This window comes from Ovis aries, chromosome 8, assembly GCF_016772045.2.
Source record: "Ovis aries strain OAR_USU_Benz2616 breed Rambouillet chromosome 8, ARS-UI_Ramb_v3.0, whole genome shotgun sequence".
NCBI classification, from domain to species: domain Eukaryota; kingdom Metazoa; phylum Chordata; class Mammalia; order Artiodactyla; family Bovidae; genus Ovis; species Ovis aries.
Genome location: NC_056061.1, coordinates 9,329,750 through 9,350,967, shown reverse-complemented (window position 1 = coordinate 9,350,967; position 21,218 = coordinate 9,329,750). Strand labels below are relative to the sequence as shown.

At 34.7% G+C, this 21,218-nt stretch overlaps 1 protein-coding gene across 8 annotated transcripts in view; it reads left to right on the top strand.

The window, feature by feature from the left end:
• Window positions 1-21,218, top strand: part of IBTK (inhibitor of Bruton tyrosine kinase) — a 99,883-nt gene that overhangs the window by 35,965 nt on the left and 42,700 nt on the right. For 3 of the 8 annotated variants that reach the window (XM_042253168.1, XM_012182449.4, XM_012182451.5), the window contains exons 7-16: window positions 851-968; window positions 1,057-1,237; window positions 3,357-3,480; window positions 5,355-5,532; window positions 8,298-8,475; window positions 9,746-10,345; window positions 11,309-11,395; window positions 12,226-12,308; window positions 12,390-12,427; window positions 12,850-12,946. In XM_042253168.1, coding sequence (XP_042109102.1) covers window positions 851-968; window positions 1,057-1,237; window positions 3,357-3,480; window positions 5,355-5,532; window positions 8,298-8,475; window positions 9,746-10,345; window positions 11,309-11,395; window positions 12,226-12,308; window positions 12,390-12,427; window positions 12,850-12,946 — 1,684 coding nt within the window. The remainder of the gene's footprint in view (window positions 1-850; window positions 969-1,056; window positions 1,238-3,356; window positions 3,481-5,354; window positions 5,533-8,297; window positions 8,476-9,745; window positions 10,346-11,308; window positions 11,396-12,225; window positions 12,309-12,389; window positions 12,428-12,849; window positions 12,947-21,218) is intronic. The other 5 variants (XM_060419376.1, XM_004011124.5, XM_060419378.1 and 2 more) reach the window with 3 other exon arrangements.

Here is a 21,218-nt window from a genome sequence, read left to right as displayed (position 1 = left end):
TTAATTCTCTGGATTTAAAATGATTATTAGATATACTTTTTTTTTTATTAATAAAAGCTTTAAAATCCAATGCTTTTGCATTCTGGATGGCTAGTGAATCAATAGTAATTACTCCAAGATAATTAGAGGTAGTTTCCGATCTGTGGTACTTCTTAGAAGCCATTTTCCTCAACCAACTGTGGAATTTGTAGATATTTAATCATATTGTAGACTTCTTTAGGAATGGTAGCTTTTACTCACATTTTCATTCTCTTTGTGTGGCTATCTTGGAGCTCTGGCTTGTTACAGACATATCCAGTGTTCTTAAGTGAGGGCAGATTTGTGCCCCAGAGTCATTTGCCAGTGTCTAGAGACAGTTTTAGTTGTTACAGCTGGGTGTAGGGGTGGGGTTAGTGGTATTGATATCTGGTGGACAGAGGCCAAGGATGCTGCTGAACCTTCTATGACACAGTCCCCCACAACAATCATCTGATTCAAACTGTCAGCAGTGTTACTGTTGAGAGACTCAGGATATATCAAATGTAAAAGTACCATGTTTTCTAATAAGAACCAGAATGCCTGTTGTTTATATTGCTTGTTAACAAAAGTTTAATGATTTGGTTTATATAAAGTTTTTTATATATTAAAACTGCTGACTTAAGGTGGCTGCATCAAAATGTCTTATGTTCTGAGAGGAGTTGAAGTCAGTATTAGTGCTGAGATCTATTGGTGATGACTGTCGTTAGCACTTGAAGGGGTTACTGGCAGCAAGTATGCCCTGTATTTGCTACCCTGGTCTGCTGGATCTTTTGCAAAATTCTGTTAGTTATAGATACATAATAAAGTGAAGCCGTACTTGTCTTTTGAACAGATGCAGGCAAAGTATCTGAAAGGAAGGACAATCATTGGAGTAGCAGCTGGCAGGTTTCATACCGTGCTGTGGACTAGAGAAGCTGTTTACACTATGGGACTAAATGGTGGACAACTGGGTAAGAAATCCAGATGACAATATCTGAAAAATAAATTGTGTTCTTAAAATGGGTATTTTGTGATTTGTTTGTTTATGTAATTTTTTAGGTTATTTACTAGATCCCAATGGGGAAAAGTGTGTAACTGCTCCTCGTCAAGTCTCTGCCCTTCATCATAAGGACATCACTCTGTCTTTGGTTGCTGCTAGTGATGGGGCTACTGTCTGTGTCACCGCAAAGGGAGACATTTACTTACTTGCAGACTATCAGTGCAAGAAGCTGGCTTCTAAGTATGTATATTTCTGTGAAAGAAACATACCTTAATAATTCAACTCTTCCAGCAAATATCTGAGTTTCAGCTTTATGTTATTCTCTGAAGTGTCAAATGGGAACATTGAATGGTGGGAAAATCAAGAGTTTTTGCCTAAGATGATAATCTTTTGGCAAATGTTCAGTAAATATATATAAAAGTTCTTTGTAGGGTTGTAAAGAGTATTTCTGAATTAAGATAACATATGGTTAAACATGACCTGTAAGTTTCCCTTTTTCATGCTTCAGGTGCACAGAACTAGATTAATCATAATTCTTGGTTTGTGACACAATCATCTTTGGTTCATGTATAGCCATTATACATTTACTTAAAAACATTGTTAATCATATTCTGTACCCTCTATTCAGTCCAAGTATTTATACCTAATTGGTATATTTTCATATAGCCAGTTTTTATCTGATAATAACATATTATAGTCAGTTCAGTCGCTCAGTTGTGTCCAACTCTTTGCTACCCCATGAATCGCAGCACACCAGGCCTTGCTGTCCATCACCAACTCCCGGAGTTCACTCAGACTCACATCCATCGAGTTAGTGATGCCATCCAGCCATCTCATCCTCTGTCGTCATAGTAGCATGTGGTAAACAAGTAGTCGGCTGTCTAATCAAAAAGTCAGTTAAAGCAGGGAATTATAAAACTTAAGGTTTAAGTAGAGATGAGTCAGCTGGAGTTCTGTCTTTTGTGCATAAACCATATTTGTAATGTGTTATCTGTTACTTCATTTTGAATTACCTTAGAAGCAAGTGCTTAAAAACCATTATGAAGTAAGTTAAGGGCAGAATCCTGTATTTTTCATACATTTTCAGTATTTAATATAGTTGGTTAGTCTATATCTGATTTGACAGTAATTTTTTGCTTGTCATATTTGTTGCATCATTTTAAAGTATTATGCTTTTATAGAAAGTGTTCTCAGACTACTATTTTGTTGGTTTACGTATTTCATTATAAGTGTAGTAACAAATACAAGTAGAGAAATCGATCTTCGAACAGGTACAGTAGCTCAGTTAGTGGGAGTAGGCATGTGTAGGAATTCTAGAGAGTAGCCAGCCAACTTTTAAAGTAATCAGGGATTTGAACTGAAATGCGACAAAATGTGCTTTTTCTAGTGTCAGTGAGATGGTAACTTCCTGAACAGATACCATTATGAACAGAAGATGTCAACTGTTAATATACACAACTTATCTTCTGTGTTTAACAGCTGGAAAGTTACCAATTGTAAGGTCATATTTCAGTTATAAAAATATGAAAATGTGGTCAAACATGTTTCTTAGAACTGAGTTATGTAGGTTTCTTTCTGAGCATGAGATGATCTATGGAATGTAAGAATTTGTTGTTGCTTTGCATTTATAAAACTTGCCCTGACAACATTAAGTTACATAAATATGTTACATCCAAGTTTTGCCTAAGAAAATTCTTTTGTTACAGCGTAGTAATTTTGAAAAGAAAAACATTAAAAAATATTTTACATTTTTAATTTTTTTAAGTAAAATATAAGTTAAAATGTTAAAATAAAATATTTTTAAACATTTAAAAATACCTGAAAGAGAGGACAGTCATTGGAGTAGTAGCAGGCAGATTTCACACAGTGCCATAGGCATCACATGTGTAGATATGATGAAATGTGTAATGAGTTGACTAGTGGATGGGTTATTAGCAATACTAAGTATTTTTATAGTAGCTGTATCTAAAGTTGTCCATATTTGAAATAAGGATTTCTGTTTTGTTTTGAAAGGATTTCTGTTTTGTTTAAATTTTTTCTATTAAGAATGCAGATAATATATAGGAGCTTTTTCGCCTTACCAGTTACTTAATCTGGGGAGAATGTGTATGTTAACACATGGGGTTTTAGGTACATAGCATGTATATCTGAGTAGGTAGAAACTTGCCATAGAAAGAAATGGTCATTGTGTAGGGGAAACTCATAAAAGGAGGGACTAAGGATACCAGTGGTCAAATCACCTTACTTTATCTTTCACGGCAATCACCCTAAATTATTGTTTGAATAGTAATGTATTTAAAATTGAGCTGGTATATTATAGCAAACATGTTAATCTAGAATTTTTTTTTTTTTCATTCAGACAACTAAACTTGAAAAAGGTTCTTGTTTCTGGGGGGCATATGGAATACAAAGTTGATCCTGAACATTTGAAAGAAAATGGGGGTCAAAAAATTTGCATTCTTGCAATGGATGGAGCTGGAAGGGTGAGTATATATTTATGCAAAAGCTTAGTAATCTTGTTCTCAGTTGACAGCTGTAGAGGACCTGATAATGTAAAACTGTGTTGCTATGATAGTGGATTCCTACTGACTTTTGCTTCCCTACTTGTTTTTGTCCCTACTTGTTTTTGATGTCCAATACTAATTGGCTTGAAATACTAATTGGTATTTCAAAGAAAGTATGACATTTCATGTTGCGTAGTACTGCGTTGTTAAACTGTACTTTAAAATTTCATTTATTGTGTTTAAAATAGAAGTAAGGGATTTGATGAGTTATTTGATATATACACTAAGTATTCAAAAATGATATTAAATTATATAGATATGAGGTATATAACTTTTAAAAAAGTAAAAAACTAAGCTGGCAGTATTAAAAATAAATAATTGGAAATTTTCTCTCAAATTTGATCTTAAATGTACACAAAATATATATACAGAGATTATAACTGTCATATAGAAAATATAATGTATTTCTGGATCGCTATATAAAGAATCTCTGAGACTTCCCTGGCAGTCAAGTGGTAAAGACTCAACACTCCCAGTGCTGGGAGCATAGGTTTGATCCCTGGTCAGGGAACTAAGATCCTGCATGCCACCTGTTGCAGCCAAAATAAAAACCTCTCTTTGTTTCTTTTCATTTAAGTAATTAGAGTTGTAATTTTCATTTCTTTGATAAAATTGTCAATTAAAAATATGTATTATACATTAGAAACACTGAATAAGTTTTACACTGTGACTGGAAAAACAGATTGGTATCTGCTTTTTGTTTATAAAATAAAAACATACAATAAGTGTATTGAGGTATTATAAGTTGCTTTAAAAATTGACATTTTAGAAACTGAAGAATTAATCATAAACCTCTACCTACTGGTACATTGTAGGCATACATCTTCTGTGATTGATCATTTTATTTGAGGGAACTATCTTTAAGAATTAGAGATCTAATTTGTACTAAAAGAAAGAAGCAGAGGCATAGAATTACATTTAAAAAGTTGAATATTAAAAACATATGACTTTGGGATATAATTCATGTATATAAATAGAGATCTAGCTTGTTTATTCATGTGGCTACTTACTTCCTGTAAAATTAGTAACTTTAAAAATGACAAGACAAGTTCTGATGGTAACAGCTGATACCATTCTGTGCTTTAAGATTCTTAATTATGAGGAGATTGAGCTTTTCAAGATCAGTAGTATTAATTTTTCAAATGAAATCGTGCTTGGAATGCCTGTCTATGATGTAGATGAAAAAAAGGCTTGCTGCTCTAGATAGACTGGAAAGCCCAGCATCTGGTCTCTTGTCATTTTCAGTCCTTGAGCAACAGCCCCTTGGCCATTTCTCGGGAGTGCTAAGGCTGGCAGAACCACGTGGAAGCACCTGAAGTGTATGATGACTGTTCTGTCTCTGAGATTTTGTTTTACTTGAGTTATGCAGACATATTTTTTATTCCCCTCGAGAGTAAAGTTTGGATTTTTGCAGGGTGGTTTTCATTCTTGTAAATATTACTCATAAGTCTGACATTCAAGGTTTGGCATTAAGAATTTGGTTTTCTTTAGCATATTGTATGCTAAACATTGTATGTTAGACATTGTAGCATATGTTTGCTCCAAATGAGTAACACTGAACATTACTTCTTAAGAGACGTGTCTTTGAAGCATTTTTAATGCTTCATGTTTGCTTGATGTATTTTCTGAAAGATACACCATCATGGCTTTTATAAATTTTTTTACTATGGAAAAATGAACATTGAAACATACTGAGAGCTCTTAGTTTTTGAGATAAGATCTGTTGATTTCATTTTTTGGTTGCTCAGCTGCTATATTGCTTTCTATTCCACTGTAATTTGGTTTTATCTTAGGTATTTTGCTGGAGATCTGTCAACAGTTCTATGAAGCAGTGTCGATGGGCCTATCCACGCCAAGTCTTCATTTCTGATATTGCTTTAAGTAGAAATGAAATTCTTTTTGTCACACGAGATGGAGAGGGATTTAGAGGGAAATGGTTTGAAGAAAAAAGAAAGAGTTCTGAAAAGAAAGGTTAGTTCATATATGTAAATAGCATGTAAAAGTACCTTCTAGCTAATGTTTAATTTTATACTTACTTATTATTAGGTTTAACTGACAAATGTTACTAGATTTTACCTCTATCTCTCTTCTTTTGATTTTGGTTTGTCTGTGTGCAGGTAAACAAAGGGAATTCAATCCACTTAAATCCTAAATTCTCAACCTTCTATCTGTCAGTATGCCCTGAAATCGTGGTTTACATTCCCATCAGTAACAGAGTATTGCTAATCTCTAGCCTTGGCTCTAGGGACAGAGCAGTATAAAATTAAAAACAAAAAACTTTGCAGGTGGATTTGAACAATCTTCCAAATTCCTTTTTATCCCCTTCTCCCCAAATTGAGAATTGAATGGCTTATGCTTTGGGGTGTTTTGGGGTTTTTTTGTTTTGTTTTTTGAATATATAAAATGAAACTTTTATAAGGTAGTTTAGGATTTAGAGGAAGATTACAGGAAGAATAAGGTTTTTATATTCACTGAGAATTTTTAAAAGTACAGGTTGCTTTATTAAATAATTACTGAATAATTAGAGGCGAGTTTTATTCATTCCTTGATGAATATAAAGGAAAACTTTAAGATGCTAGCATGGAAACTAGGAGTTATTCATTACATTATATAGTTCATTTTTGATTTTCTGACTGTGAATTTACAAACTTGTGGATTGCTTAACATTGCTTTCTTTAACTCTAGTAGCAGCGTTTTTCTTTCATTCATAGTTAGTAATCTGTTGATTTTTTTTTTCTTCCAGAAAATCTAGAATTCATTGACCTCTTCATGTCTCATTCCTTCCACCCTAGCCCAAGTCACATCAAATGGTCACTGCAAAAAACATTTCCTTTTTTCAACTCTGTTTCTCTTTATTCTCTTACCAGAGTGAGCTTTTAAGATCTGATCCCAATATACCTGTGTTTAAAAACTTTTTGATGGTTTCCTCACTTCTTGAACACGGCCTACAAGGCTCCTGCTCTGACCCTTGTCTGCATCTCTGAATTCCTCTTGAGTTCTCTCCCTCTCATTACCACTCTCCAGACACTCTGACCTTCAGGTATTCAGTCTTGTCCAGTTGTGGTTAGTCCCAGGGCCTTTTCTGATTTTCACATCTCAGCTTAATTTAGGCTTCATCAGAGATGTTTTCAGCAATTATTTAAGCTTGGTTACCCGGTTTAACTTTTAATGTTCTCTTTGTATTTTTATCTTGTAGCTTATTTTTACTTGTTTTTATGTATTTATCTTTGTGATTAATTTTTCTAATGTTGGTCTCCTATCATATTATAAGATGGCAAGGACCATGATATATAGTCATTATATCCTCACAGTGAAATCAAGGTTAATTTGTAATCATTAGCATTCAGCATATTTCCTTCCCTCATTAAGTCATCTATTGAATGAACAAATCAGTTATTATATGCTAAAAGATATATAAAGAACATTTATAATTACTCAGGAAGTTATAAACATATTCTTCAAAATTATAAAGCCACAAAGGAATGATTTTTGGATAGTTTATTGATTTGTAGTATTTTATTTCTTTATAGATTATGCAAGTCTATAAACATTTAAGGTATATTTACTATGTGCTGGATATAGGGCTAGGTTTTAATGATACAAAAATATGTAAGATGGGCCCCTATTCTCAGACAGCCATGAGTTTGTAGGGGCAATAGATACATTTATAAATATTTGCAGTTCATGGAGACAGATACTAATTTACACATAATAAGTTTTTTAAGAACATGGAAATTGGAATAACTGAGTGTCAGGAAGATTAGTAAATCCCTGTGAGTAAAAGAGAGTGACTTTGAGAGTAACCAGAGGCATTTTGGCTTGTGTTGGAGCCCTTAGAATCGTGTCTTTGTCATAATTAGTGGTCTAAAGCTGAATCCACGTTCTCATGCTTATGTGTCTGCTTTTCAGTGTTTTTAAGTAAATGGCTATCTTTCACACCCCATTTTCCCTCACCCTCTACAGCCGATTGGTCAGCAAGTTTTGTCACTTCCATCTCAAATATTTTTGAAATCTCTGCTTTCTCTAGTTTGATTGCTACAACCTCAGTCTTACAGTGTTCATTCTTTTTCTGGACTCTTAGTTTTGTCAGTGATCTCTGTCTTTATTTACTTTAAGCATTTTTCATACTGCAGGCAGAAACATTTGCTTGCATGCACATGCCATATTTTTCTTTCATATCCTTGATCTGACTTGTGCTGAGAAACGCATTTGTTTAGCGTCTGTCTTCTCGGCTTGATTGTATACTCCACGATCGTAGAGGCGTGCTGTCTTGTTCACCACAGTATTACTAGGGCTACACTGAAAAGCACCATATCACCGTAGCACATGTGGCCAGTCAGATATGTGCTGAATAAATGGAAGGGGGAGAAGAAGGGAGGAAGCAAATGACGTTTTTAATGGAAGCGGAGGAATTTTTAAAGGTAGTATAAACATCGTATTTGCCTTTTAGACAACTTTGGTTGCAGTGTGGAGGACAAAATCATGAGTAATTGAAAAAATAAAATAAAATAAAATCATGAATAATTAAGAATTAACCCACCAAAATTTCTTCTATCAGACAAATAATATATAGGGTGTAAATTATGTTGAAGAGAGAGATGTAGTTCTTCAAAAAGACTTAGCACAGACGAAAGATTTCCCTATTCTCCTAATTGTTTTTCTATTCCATTTACTCCTAAATCATTTTAAGTTTCAATAAAGCCTTGATTAATGAAAGTTTATTTTTTTCTTTTTAGCAGAGATTTTATCAAACCTTCATAATTCCTCACCAGATGTGTCTTGTGTCTCTGATATAAATAGTGTATATGAAAGAATTCGACTTGAGAAACTTACTTTTGCCCATAGAGCTGTTAGTGTCAGCACAGATCCAAGTGGATGCAACTTTGCAGTCTTGCAGTCAGATCCTAAAACAAGGTAAATGTACACTTCTCTATATTAAATTTCATTTTTAGAAGGAACAGTCATTGAGTTTTCTTTTGTTTTCAATAGTTCCTGGTACAAATTTAATTGAATAGCTGTTGTCAAGTCTTGTAGAGACTTCAGACATATAATCCTACTCCTAGGTTAACTCAAAGGTAGAATTTATTATATAGGAAATTATGAGTGTTTTAGCTTATAAATGGATATTTATTGAAAATATTGAAGGTAATACGTACACATGCACACAGAATTTATTGATGTCTTTGGTACTTCGTGATGTCCTGTAGGTTCTCAGATTTTGAGAAATATAAATATTTGTTACATAGTTTACAAAAATTTCTGACCATTGAGTACAGTGGGAAATGATAGAAGAGGTAGTGCAGAGTCATTTGGAGGGCATTGTGAATCTCAGTGCAAATCTTCTGTCACATTAGTACAGAGATGACAGGTTTAAGATAAATATCAAGGGTCTTACTGAAGAGGGTGAAAAGTCCTAGAGACAGGATTATTATTCCTCCTGGTTTGCCCAGGTCTGTCCCATCTTGAGCACTGAAAGTTTCCTCTCCTGGGAAACTGCTTAGTCCCAGGCAGACCAGGGGAGTCGGTCACCCTACCGAGAAGAGTGAAATGTAGATTGGGAAGGCATGATTGCATGCTTACAGTACTGAAAGAGCCAGGGGTATGGACTGATGTGTGTGTGTATATTTATCTTTATTTCCTTGAGTTTCTAACTTATTCTGGGGTCTGGGACCTAAAGTATTTATTTGCTGTTCTGTATATATTCTCCACTTGTGACATGAAAGAATATAAAACAGGAAAAGGTTGAACACTGTACTGAACTCTTTTGAATGTTTTTAGTAATACTTTAAAAAATACATTTAAAAAATTTCTCCAAAAGTCATTCCAATTTATTTTCTAGTGTTTCCCTATAGGAACAGAAAACTCTCCTTTCAAAGGAAAACTTAATTCTTGTCGTGTTAGTTTAGGGGAAATACCTAATGGAATAGAAAATATTTAAAGGGTTATCTAAAATTATTTATTCTTTTGGAAATGTCTTATTCTTACTGGAATAAGATGTAGTATTCTTATTGGAAATGTCAAATGCAATATTCTTATTGGAAATGTCAAGTGAAAGATTTTCTAAGTTTAATAAGTAAAAAAGAAATTATACTTTAGGAGAATTGCCTAGGGATGCTCTTGGTTTTTTGTGTTTTCTTTTTTTTCAATATTTTGAAAGTGAAAATAATTTTTGTTTCATTTCTAGCCTTTATGAAATTCCAACTGTGTCCTCCTCATCCTTTTTTGAGGAGTTTGGCAAGCTGTTGAGGGAAACGGATGAAATGGACAACATCCATGATGTGACATTTCAAGTTGGCAGTAGACTCTTCCCTGCACATAAATATATTTTGGCAGTGCGTTCTGACTTTTTCCAGAAATTGTTTCTTTCGGATGGTACCGCATTAGATTTCACAGATGTTTACCGGAAAGATGAAGATTCTGCAGGTTGCCATCTCTTTGTGGTAGAGAAGGTTCATCCTGACCTGTTTGAATACCTTTTGCAGTTTATATACACAGATACTTGCGACTTTTTAACTCATGGCTTCAAACCAAGACTAAATTTAAACAGAAAACCAGAAGGATATCCAGGCACTCCAAATTGTCATTCGAATAAAATGAGTTCCCATGAAGATAATCAGAAGTCAGCATTTGAAGTTTACAAAAGTAATCAAGCTCATACAATTAGTGAAAAGCAGAAGAGTAAATCCAAATCTTCTAAAAAAGTAAAAAGTGTTGGGGAAGATGATCCTGTAAAATTGTTGCAAAATGTCGCAAAGAAATTTGGTTTCAGTAATTTAAGTAGTAGGTATGACTCCTCCTTAGTATCTCTTCATGTACCTCATTATAGCTTCCTTTTAGAAAGTCTGCTGTTTTTTTTTTTTTTTTCCCTGCTCAGCTTTACTTGGCTTTGTTCCTGCTGCTGATCTTGGTCCTTCTCTTCCCCTCCCCGGCCTCCTCCATCCCCTCCTCATCTTCCTTCTCTTTTCTCTTTCCCTCACTTTCCCTTTCTCTCTCCTTTTCTCTCCCCCTCCCCTTTCTGTTTGGATCTGTTTCTTTCTTTTCAGGGACCTGTTTCTCTGTTTTCTGCTAAAGCTATCTCTAGGATTCCCTGGATTAAAACATTAAAGGATAGGAAGGCTGTTCGTGGATTTGAACTCTCATGGTGTCTCTGTAACAGGGATCTGGAGTGGCAGGCAGTGTGGTATTCTGGAAAGAGTACTGTCTTTGGAGTTAGTCCTATATGTGCCTCTTAGCTCCAGTGTAACTAGCTAGGGTAAATTTCTTACTTCTTGAACCTCAGTTCCCAGTAGATAAAATGAGAGGGATAATATTTAACTTATGTTATTGGTGTAGTTTGGTCATAAAGCATGTGTACAGTGCCTGACAATATTTGTCATCTTAACAAACCAGATTTTTTGGAATTCTCTAGTTTTAAGGTATTTATGTTGCCTGTGGCAGTATAACCTTAGTTGTGGGGCAGGAGCCAAGGGAGGAGAGTTTATCATGTTTTCTAATTGAAACCATGAAGCATTTTGTGTCATAGCTTTCACTTGTTTTTTTGTCAGTAATGATGTTTAACACATTCTAAATATTAAGTAAAATTGAAGGAGACTGTATGACTTCTTTATCACAGAGTAGGGGTTTGCTGAGATACTCTTCTAGGTGATACAGATTATATAATCATGTTTAGATGTGGGCTCATTTGTTGGATTTTTGTTATTTTGGTAGGGGAATATAGTCACCAATTGTTACTTTTTATCCTTGATAGGTTAGATGGAGTCAGATATGAAAATGAAGAAATTAGTATCATTGCCAAGAAAACTGGTAGTAAACCAAAGCTAAATCAGAAAAAATGGTAAGTTAGGAAATGAAGATAAACTTTTCATCTCTAGATTTTGGGGACCTAACTGGAAATAGAGCTTTCTTTATTTACACATGTATGCAGCAAAATGTGTATGTGGATACCCTCTTACCTTTATTGATCTTTTTCATGTCTGGAAATGCTGGAGAATTGTTGAGGCAAATGGATAAAATGTTAACTGCTCAGTAAGATATAGAGTTCATATTTTTCCTGATTACTCTCTAATGAAGAATTTTTAAAAATTTCCCTAAATTTTGTATTTTTTTTATAAATAGGTAATGATGTTAACCCAGAAACCAAAATAATTATGCCTCTTCTCTTCATCATTATGAAGATTATTTCCTTTAGTATAATTTTTTTTCCATAATAAATATATTATTCTAAATATGTTTATTATTAAAGTTTTTATTTTTAGGTATTTGTCTCGTAGGTAGAAAATTTTAGAGAACAACCTGGTTGTACATAGACTGTGCTTAGCACGGAATAGGTTGTACAAATAAGTGAATTAATGACCTTTGACTGTGATGCCGCTTAGTGTCATATTAATCAGCACCTGGGCTGTATTGAAAAAGGGAAATTAGAAGGAAGACTTTCTTGAGTATTTATCTGTACACAGTTCCTATAGTACACAGATACTATATTTGTTGTAAGGCCTTATTTTTTTTCCATAAAGTGGAAGGAGATAAAATATTTTATTTGTATGTATTCCCTCAAGTTGTTTGTTATATGCCACGTTTAATTAGGTGCCATATTAAAAAAAAATCAAAAGTTAAGACAAATCCTAAAATTGCTTTTGCTTCAGTTAAACTTTTTTTTTTTTCCAGTTCATTTTTATGTGATGTGACCATGAAATCAGTGGATGGAAAGGAATTTCCTTGTCATAAATGCGTTCTTTGTGCTAGACTTGGTAGGTTTACTTTTTGTTGGTTGCGGATTTATTTGTTTTGGTATTGATTCCTATTCTTGATTGAATTTTTTTTTCTTTCAGAATATTTTCATAGTATGCTGAGTAGCTCATGGATTGAGGTAAGATTTAAGTAGAAACCACATAGACTGCTAATTATGCTTTATATTTTGGGGAAATTATATACTAAAGAAATTTTTTAATATTTTTAACTCAGTTGTTGACTTTATTTATGCTTAAACTGGCTGGAAAATAGCAATATTTTGAAATTAAAGTTGTTGCAAAATAATTACTTAAATGAATTCTCCATTATTTTTTGGAGTTATATTTGGAATACCAGTTTCTTTTTTCTCAGATTTTCTTGATTCTTTTTCATGTTATAAGGCATTTTAAAATTAAATGTATCTCATTTTAGCTTTGTGTTTTAACATTATATTCTTTTGCATTTGATGTGATTCCTGTTAAAAGTTTTTCATACTGATCACCTCAATCAGATTGTAGTGTTATTTTGTAGTTGAAAATTAATTGTTTTACTTTTATTTAGGCTTCCAGTTGTGCAGCTCTGGAAATGCCAATACATTCTGACATACTGAAAGTTATTTTGGACTACCTCTATACTGATGAAGCTGTTGTGATAAAAGGTATTAGTAAAAGTTAGGACATTTTAGATATTTAAGATACAGTTTAAAAATGATAAAATTACACAAATTTTATTTTCTGCTTTTATTGAATTAATCAACAAAGGCTTAAATTTAGAATAAGCTATACACTAACAGTGAAGGAATGGAATAGAAAATTTTCATTACCTATGTGGAAATGAACTCTATAAGAATTATTAATAGTGGTTGAGATTAGATTTAACATTTTCATACCCAGCTACTTATATGATTGAGATGAAAAAATTGACAACAGGGAGTGTAGTCTTGATAGATAGTCTACAGAAGTTCGTTCTTGTCTGTTTTTCCCCTCATGTGAATGTGTCTGAAGTAAAATAAATAGACTAATAATTGAACTGAAATTTATAAAGAGGATGCATTTATATACTTTGTCAGGAACACACCTGTGTTTTATTTACCAGGTGTCTTTAGTCATAGGAGTGATACACTGTGTGTTCTGTTTTCTATATATACTACATTTTCTTAATCAGTTTGTTGATGGACATTTAGGTATTTCTGTACTTTAACTATTGTGAATAATTTTGCAGTGAACATGGGAATGCAGGTGTATCTTCAAAATCCAGATTTTAGTTCCTTTAGCTAAATACTCAAGATTGGGATTACTATATTGTATGATAATTCTAGTTTTAATTTTTTGAGGAACCTCCATACTCTTTGCATAGTGGCTTTACCAGTTTACACTCCTCTCAGCAGGGCACAAGAGTAACCTTTTTTCCACATCTTCACTTGTTATCTTGGTGTTTCTTTTTTTATAATAGCCTTCCTAACAGGTATAAGGTGACATGTCCTTGTGGTTTTGATTTGCATTTCTCTGACAAACAGTGACATCGAGCACCTTTTCATTTACCTGTTGGCCATTTGTATGTCTTCCGTGGACAAATGTCTAAGATCTTTTGCCCATTAAAAATAAAGTTCTTATTTTATATTGGACTATTATTGATTTATAATGTTGTATTAGTGTCAGGTATACAGCAAACTGAATCAATTATGCATATACATGCATCCTTTTTTCAAATTCTTTTCCCATTTAGGTTATTACAGAATATTGAGCAAGATTCCCTGTGCTATACAGTAGGTCCTTGTTGGTTCTCTATTTTGAATATAGTAGTATGTATATGTCAGTCCCAAACTCCCAATTTATCCTTCACCCCAGTCTTTCCCCTTTGGTAACCAGAAGTTTGTCTTCTAAGTCTGTAGTTTTTCTTTTGGCTATTGAATTTATATGAGTTCCTTATATGTTTTGGACATTCATCTCTCATGCCTTGCAATTATTTTCTCCCATTCCAAGGTTGCCTTTTCTGTTGACTCTCTGGGGTGATTTTTGGTTTCATGGAACACCACTTGTTTATTTTCGCTTTTGTCACATGTGGTTTTGGTGTCACATCTAAAAAATCATTGCCAAGGCCAGTGTCTAGGAGCTTTTCCTGCTTCTTCTTCTAGGAGTTTTCTGGTTTCAGGCCTTAGATTTAAACCTTTAATCCATTTTGAGTTGCTTTTTGTCCAGTTTCATTATTTTGCATGTGGATATTAGTTTTTCTCATATCCTTAACTGAAGAGACTGTCTGTCCCTGTTTTGTATTCTTGGCATTCTTGTCAGAGGGTAATTGGCTGTATACATGAAGGTTTATTTCTGGCCTGTTTTGTCTCATTGGTCTGTGTGTCTCTTTTTATGCCAGGGTGTTCCTGTATTGCTTCCTCTAGCTTTGTAATAGGACCTTGAAATCAGAAAATATGACAACTCCAGTTTTGTTGAACTTTTTCAATGTTGCTTTGGCCATTTATGGTCTTCTGTGGTTCCATGTGAATTTTAGGATTACTTTTTCTGTTTCTATGAAAGGTACCATTGAACTTTTATAGGATTTCATTGAATATGTAGATTGCTTTGGGTAGAATAGGCATTTTAACAATATCAGTTCTAGCCTGTGAACATGAAATATCTTTCCATTTATTTGTATATTCTTTAATTTGTTTTTTCAATGTTTTATAGTTTCCAGTATGCAGATCTTTCATTTCCTTGGTTAAATTTATTCCTACGTCTTTTATTCTTTTTGATGTGATTGTAAAGTGGGTTGATTTCTCAATTTCTCTTTCTCTTAGCTCAATGTTAGTGTATAGAAATGCAACAGGTTTTTGTATATTGATTTTTTTACCCTGAAACTTTATTCATTTATTATTTCTAACAGTAAAAGATGCCACCAAAATACTATTAGACATAATAAATGAATAAATTTACAGGGTTAAAAACAAATATACAAAACCCTGTTGCATTTCTAATTTGTTGACAGTTTTTATTATGAGTGTATGTTGACTTGCAAAGAATCAAACATGATTGAGCAACTGAACTGATGTTGAATTTTGTCATGTGCATTTTCTGCAACTATTGAGATGATCATATGATTTTTAACCTCTGTTCTGTTAATGTTGTGTATCATCTTTATTGATTTGCACATTTTGAACTATCCGTGCATCACAGGTATAAATCCCAGTTGATCATGGTGTATGGTCCTTTTAATGTGCTGTTTGATTATGTTTATTGGTACTTTATTGAGGATTTTTATATACACACTCATCAGGGATATTGTTCTGTAATTTCCTTGTAGTTAACTTGTCTGTCTTTGGTAGCAGGATAAGGTTGGCCTCATAAAGTGAGTTTGCAAGTGTTCTCCCCTCTTTGGTTTTTGGGATTAATTTAAGAAGGATTTGTGTTAATTTTTCTTTAAATATTTGGTAGAATTCACTGATGAAGCATTCTGTTTTGGAACTTTTTGACTGCTGATTCATTCTCCTTATTCTGTTATTAGTCTGTTCAGATTTTCTATTTTATTATTCAGTTTTGGTATGTTTCATGTTTCTAGAAACTGATCCATTTCTTCTAGGTTGTCTAGTTCATTAGCATATAGTTATCCATAATAGTCTCTTACGATCCTTTATATTTCTGTGATATCAGTGGTAATGTTTCCTCTTTCATTTGCAATTTTGAGTTTTGTTTTTCTTAGTCTACTTAAAGGTGTGTTAATTTTCTCTTTTCAAATAAACAACTCTTTGTTGGTCTTTTCTCTTGCTTTTCTAGTGTCTGAGTCATTGGTTTCTGCTTAATCTTCAGTATTTCTTTCCTTCTGACAAGTTTGGGCTTTGTTCTTCTTTTTATAGTTCTTTGTTGTGTAAAAACCTTCAAAGGTTATTCTTTTGAGATCTTTTATTTTTAGGGAATTTATCAGTATAACCATTTTTCTTAGAAATTCTTTTGTCCTTTTAATTTTGATATGTTGTGTTCCCCATTTTCCTTTGACTCAAGGTATTTTCTTTGCTTTCTCTTTCTTGACTTCCTGATTATTCAAGACCATTTGTGAATTTTCCAGTTTTTTCCTATTTTTCTAATTTTATGCCCTTGTAGTTGGAGATGATAGTTAATATGATTACAGTCTTAAATTGTTGTTTTGCGGGTCTGCACATGGTCTCTCCTGCGGGGTGTTCTGTGTACACTTGAGAAGAATGTCTGTTTTGCTGCTGTTGGATGGAGTGTTATATATATGTCTGTTAGGGTGATTTGGTCTATTGTGTTGGTCATATGTGCTATTTCTGTATTAATTTTGTCTGGGTTACTTATTCATGTTGTATATGGAGTATTGAAGTCCTCTACTATTGTAAAAATGTTTATTTATTTATTTATTATTCATTTTGGCTGTGCTGGGTCTTTGTTGCTGCACATGGGCTTTCTGCAGTTGTGCTGAGTGGGGGTTACTCTAGTTGCAGGCCGTGGGCTCCTCATTACAGTGGCTCCTCTTGTTGCCGAGCACAGGCTCTCAGAGCCTGGGCTTAGCAGTTATGACTTGTGGGCTCTCGAGTGCAGGCTCAGTAGTTCCGGTACATGGGCTTAGCTGCCCTGCAGCATGTGGGACCTTACCAGACCAAGGATCAAACCTGTGTTCCGTGCGTTGGGAGGCATATTCTTAACCACTGGACCACCAGGGATGCCCAAAGTCCTTTCTTTTATTGTATTCACATCCATTTCTGCCTTCAGCTTTTAATACTTCCTTTATATAGGACTTCCCTGGTGGCTCAGACAGTAAAGCGTCTGTCTACAATGCGGGAGACCCGGGTTCAATCCCGGGGTGGGGAAGATCCCCTGGAGAAGGAAATGGCAATCCACTCCAGTACTGTTGCCTGGAAAATCCCATGGACTAGAGGAACCTGGTAGGCTACAGTCCATGGGGTCACAAAGAGTTGGACATGACTGAGTGACTTCACTTTATATAGGTGCTCCAATGTATCTAATGTAGCTTTTTCTTTGTTGTTACAGTGAGGCTTACATATAATGCAATCATGGAACTGGAAGTGTTAGTGGCTCAGTCATGTCTGACTTTCCAACTCTATGGACTGTAGCCCACCAGGCTCCTCTGTCCGTGGGATTCTCCAGGCAAGAATACTGGAGTGGGTTGCCATTCTCTTCTCCAGATGGTCTTCCCAACCCAGGGATCAAACCCAGGTCTTCTGCATTGCAGGCAGATTCTTTATCATATGAGTCACCAGGGAAGCCCTAATGTAATTATAACAATCACACTTTTTTTCTGTATTTCTTTTAATTAATGTATGGTTGATTTACAATATTAGTTTCAGGTGTACAGCATTGTGGCTCAATATTTTTATTGATTATGCTTCATGTAAAGTTGTTAAAAAAACAATGTCTTTATTTTTCTGTACTATACAATATATCCTGTTGCCTTCTCATTCTATATGTAGTAGTTTTTAACTTTTAATCCCATAACCTTATCTTGCCCCTCTGCTTTCCCTCTCCCCAGTGGTAACTACTACTGCTTTGTTCTCTTTATCTGTTTTTGTCTTTTTTATATACATTTGTGTTTAAATTTAAATTCCATGATTCCACATACAAGTGATAACATGAAGTATTTGTCTCTCTGACTTATTTCATTAAGCATCTGAGAAGGCATCTAAGAGTACTCCAGTACTCTTGCCTGACAAATCCCATGGACAGAGGAGCCTGGTAGGCTACAGTCCATGGGATCGCTAAGAGTCAGACATGACTAAGCGAATTTACTTTCACTTTTCACTTTCATGCATTGGAGAAGGAAATGGCAGCCTACTCCAGTGTTCTTGCCTGGAGAATCCCAGGGGCGGGGGAACCTGGTGGGCTGCCATCTATGGGGTCACACAGAGTCTGACACGACTGAAGAGACTTAGCAGCAGCAGCAGCAGCAACAGCAGCAGCATTAAACATAATACCCTCTAGGTTCATTATTGAAAATGACAGAACTTCATTCTTTGTTATGGCCAAGTAGTATTACACTGTATGTCACACACAGATACATGTATGTATACATAAATGTAAACACCATATCTCCTTTATCCATTCATTGGTTGATGGTTTTTTGGGTTGTTCCCTTTCTTGGAAGGGAACTCTTCAACTCTTAGGCAGGGAAAGGGGAGGGGCAAGATAAGGTTATGGGATTAAGAGTTAAAAGCTACTACAGAGGATGAAATGGATGGATGGCATCACCAGCTCAGGGGACATGAGCTTGATCAGACTCTGGGAGATGGTGAAGTACTGGAAAGCCTGGTGTGCTGCAACGCCTGGGCTTGCAAAGAGCTAGGCACGGCGTGGTGACTGAGCTACACCTGTCTTGGCTGTCATTCACTGCTCAATTTTGCATTCGGCTTTTCTTCACTCTTAGTTCCCCCCCCCCCCGATATTATTTCTTTTTTTCCAGATTACCACTGACTTTATTTTTATATACCACTAAAGCATTTATTTGTTTAATTATTGGAATATACTTGATTTACAGTGTTGTATTAGTTTGAATCAGTTATACATATACATGTATCCACCCTTTTTTAGATTCTTTTCCCATGTAGCCCATTACAGAGTATTGAGTAAAGCTCCCTGTATTAATAGGAGGTCCTTATTAGTTATCCATTTTATATATAAGTATGTATATATCAATTCCTATCTTCCAGTTCCATTATTTCTTCAAATATTATGTCCTTTCTTATTTGCTTCTGTGAGTCCCCTGTGTATCTTTTTGTAGTATTCCATAAATCCCTTATTCTCAGTTTGTTTTTATTCTTTTTTTTCTTTCTGTTCTTCATATTGGATCATCTCAGTTAACCTATAGTTTCTGTCTTTATTGATAATCTTCATTTCTTTTTTTTTTAAATCTTCATTTCTTGAGATGTTATTCTCATACTTTCTTTTAAATTTTTAGATGCAGTTTTTAAAATTTGTTTTTGGACATATTTAAAATAATTGATTTAAACTCTTTATAATAGTTCAGGATCTTGGCATTCTTAGGAACATTCTCTTGACTTTTTTTTTCTTTTTTGGCTTATAGGCCACACTTGACGTTTCTCTTTTCATCTTTCATAGTTGCTGGATCTTAGTTCGCTGACCAGGGCTTGGCAGTGCAATGGCACTAACCACCGAGCCATCAGGGAATTCCCATAATGTAGCAACTCTTGAAATCAGATTCTCTTTCTTCTCCAGGGGTTATTTATTTTATTTATTTATTTTTTCCTATTTAGTGACTTTTTGAGGCTAATTCTGTCAGATTGATATTCTTTGTCATATGTGACCACTGAGGTCTCTGCTTATTCAGATAATAGACAGAATTTTCCTTAAATGTCTAAACCAGTAAATTTCCCAGCCTGTGCCTAGGAGTTCTTTGTGTGTGTTGTGGCATGGCTTCAACTCTTAGGCAGGCAGCCTACAATTCTGCCTTAGCTTTTATTTCCTGCTTTTGCAGAATCTGAAGTTCAGTCAGAGGTGTAAGTTTGGGGGCCTTCCGAAGTGTTTTCTGGGCATGTCCACAGTCCTCCATGTTTGTGTGGCCTTCTAGATTCACAGGAACATGTTTAAACTTTTCAAAGCCCCTTATGGACAAAGCCCCTTTGTATTAGTCAGCTTAGACTGCTATAACAAAATGACAGACTGAAATTTATTATTCATAGTTCTGGAGGTTAGAAGTCTCAGACCAAGGTCTGGCAGGGTTCTCTTCCTATCTTATACACAGGTTATGTGTATAACCTTGCTATTATGTCCTTACTTGTTGTGTTGTGTAACAAGCCTCTTGTTATGTCTTTACTTGGCTTTTCCTCAGCACTTGTGTGTGAGTGTGTATGGAGAAAGAGTGAGAGCGCATACACACATGGAACAGCTTGTTGGGGAAATATGGATAGATCTCTCATAGAAAGAGACTAATCTTGTCAGATCAGGGCCCTACCCTTATGACTGCACCATGTGAATTTTCAGGGGACACAAACATTCAGTTTTAATAGCATCTTTTCCCCGAGCTATTCTTTTTAAGTTTTGACCTGCCTCTTGTTTGCTCTGCCCCTTATCATCGTCTTGGACAGCTTCAGTGTTAAACAGTTGCTATTTGTTTTTAATAAATACCCTTTTCTGAGGCTGTTCACACTGGGTAAGCTTTGAGTCATGGCAAATAAACCCCTACTAGTGGGGTTTGCAGGAAACTGCCAGATCAGTTAAATAATAACAGTTATTTGATAATGTTGCCCCACAACTGTTCTGTCACCTCCAGTGTCTGTACCTGCTTATTTGAGCCCATGATTGCAGGAGTGATGGCTTTCAGGACTACTGTTGAGAATGCAGGAGTGGAGGATCTGAGTAGGAAAAGCCGGGGTGTCCCAAAGCTCACTGTTCTTAGCAGGATTCAGCCAGGTTTTTGGAGTCAGTGCTCCCTGATTATTGTGAGCCTTCAGCTAATTTCTAGAATCCTGAAAGAGTTGATTTTTGATCATTTTTTTGTAATAATTCTCATTGCTTTGGTAGAAGAATTTTTGATGTAGTCCTTAGTCTGCCGTTTACAGTGACTTCACCTCTCATTTAATGTTTTTTCTACTTTTTTTCTTTTTAACCATTTTTTTCTTCCTATGGTGGTGTTTTTTTTTGTTTTTTGTTTTTTGTTTTCCTATTTATATTGCTATTCTGGCAGTGACTCAGGGGCATTGCTTAAGGTCATTAATAGTATACTGGACCAAGGTTATGTTAAATTAAGGAACTTCTCTATAGTTTACAAGTACTCTTAGATGACCAGATCTGTTTTAAATAAACCTAAGAGCTTTATTCACCTCTGCCATCCCTCGCTGTGTGTGTGTGTGTATGTTTTAACATATACCTGTATATTATCTTTGATGATGAGAATTGACTTTCCCCCCTATTAGTTTGTGTAACAATAACTGGAGATTTTAAATAAGGCAGGCA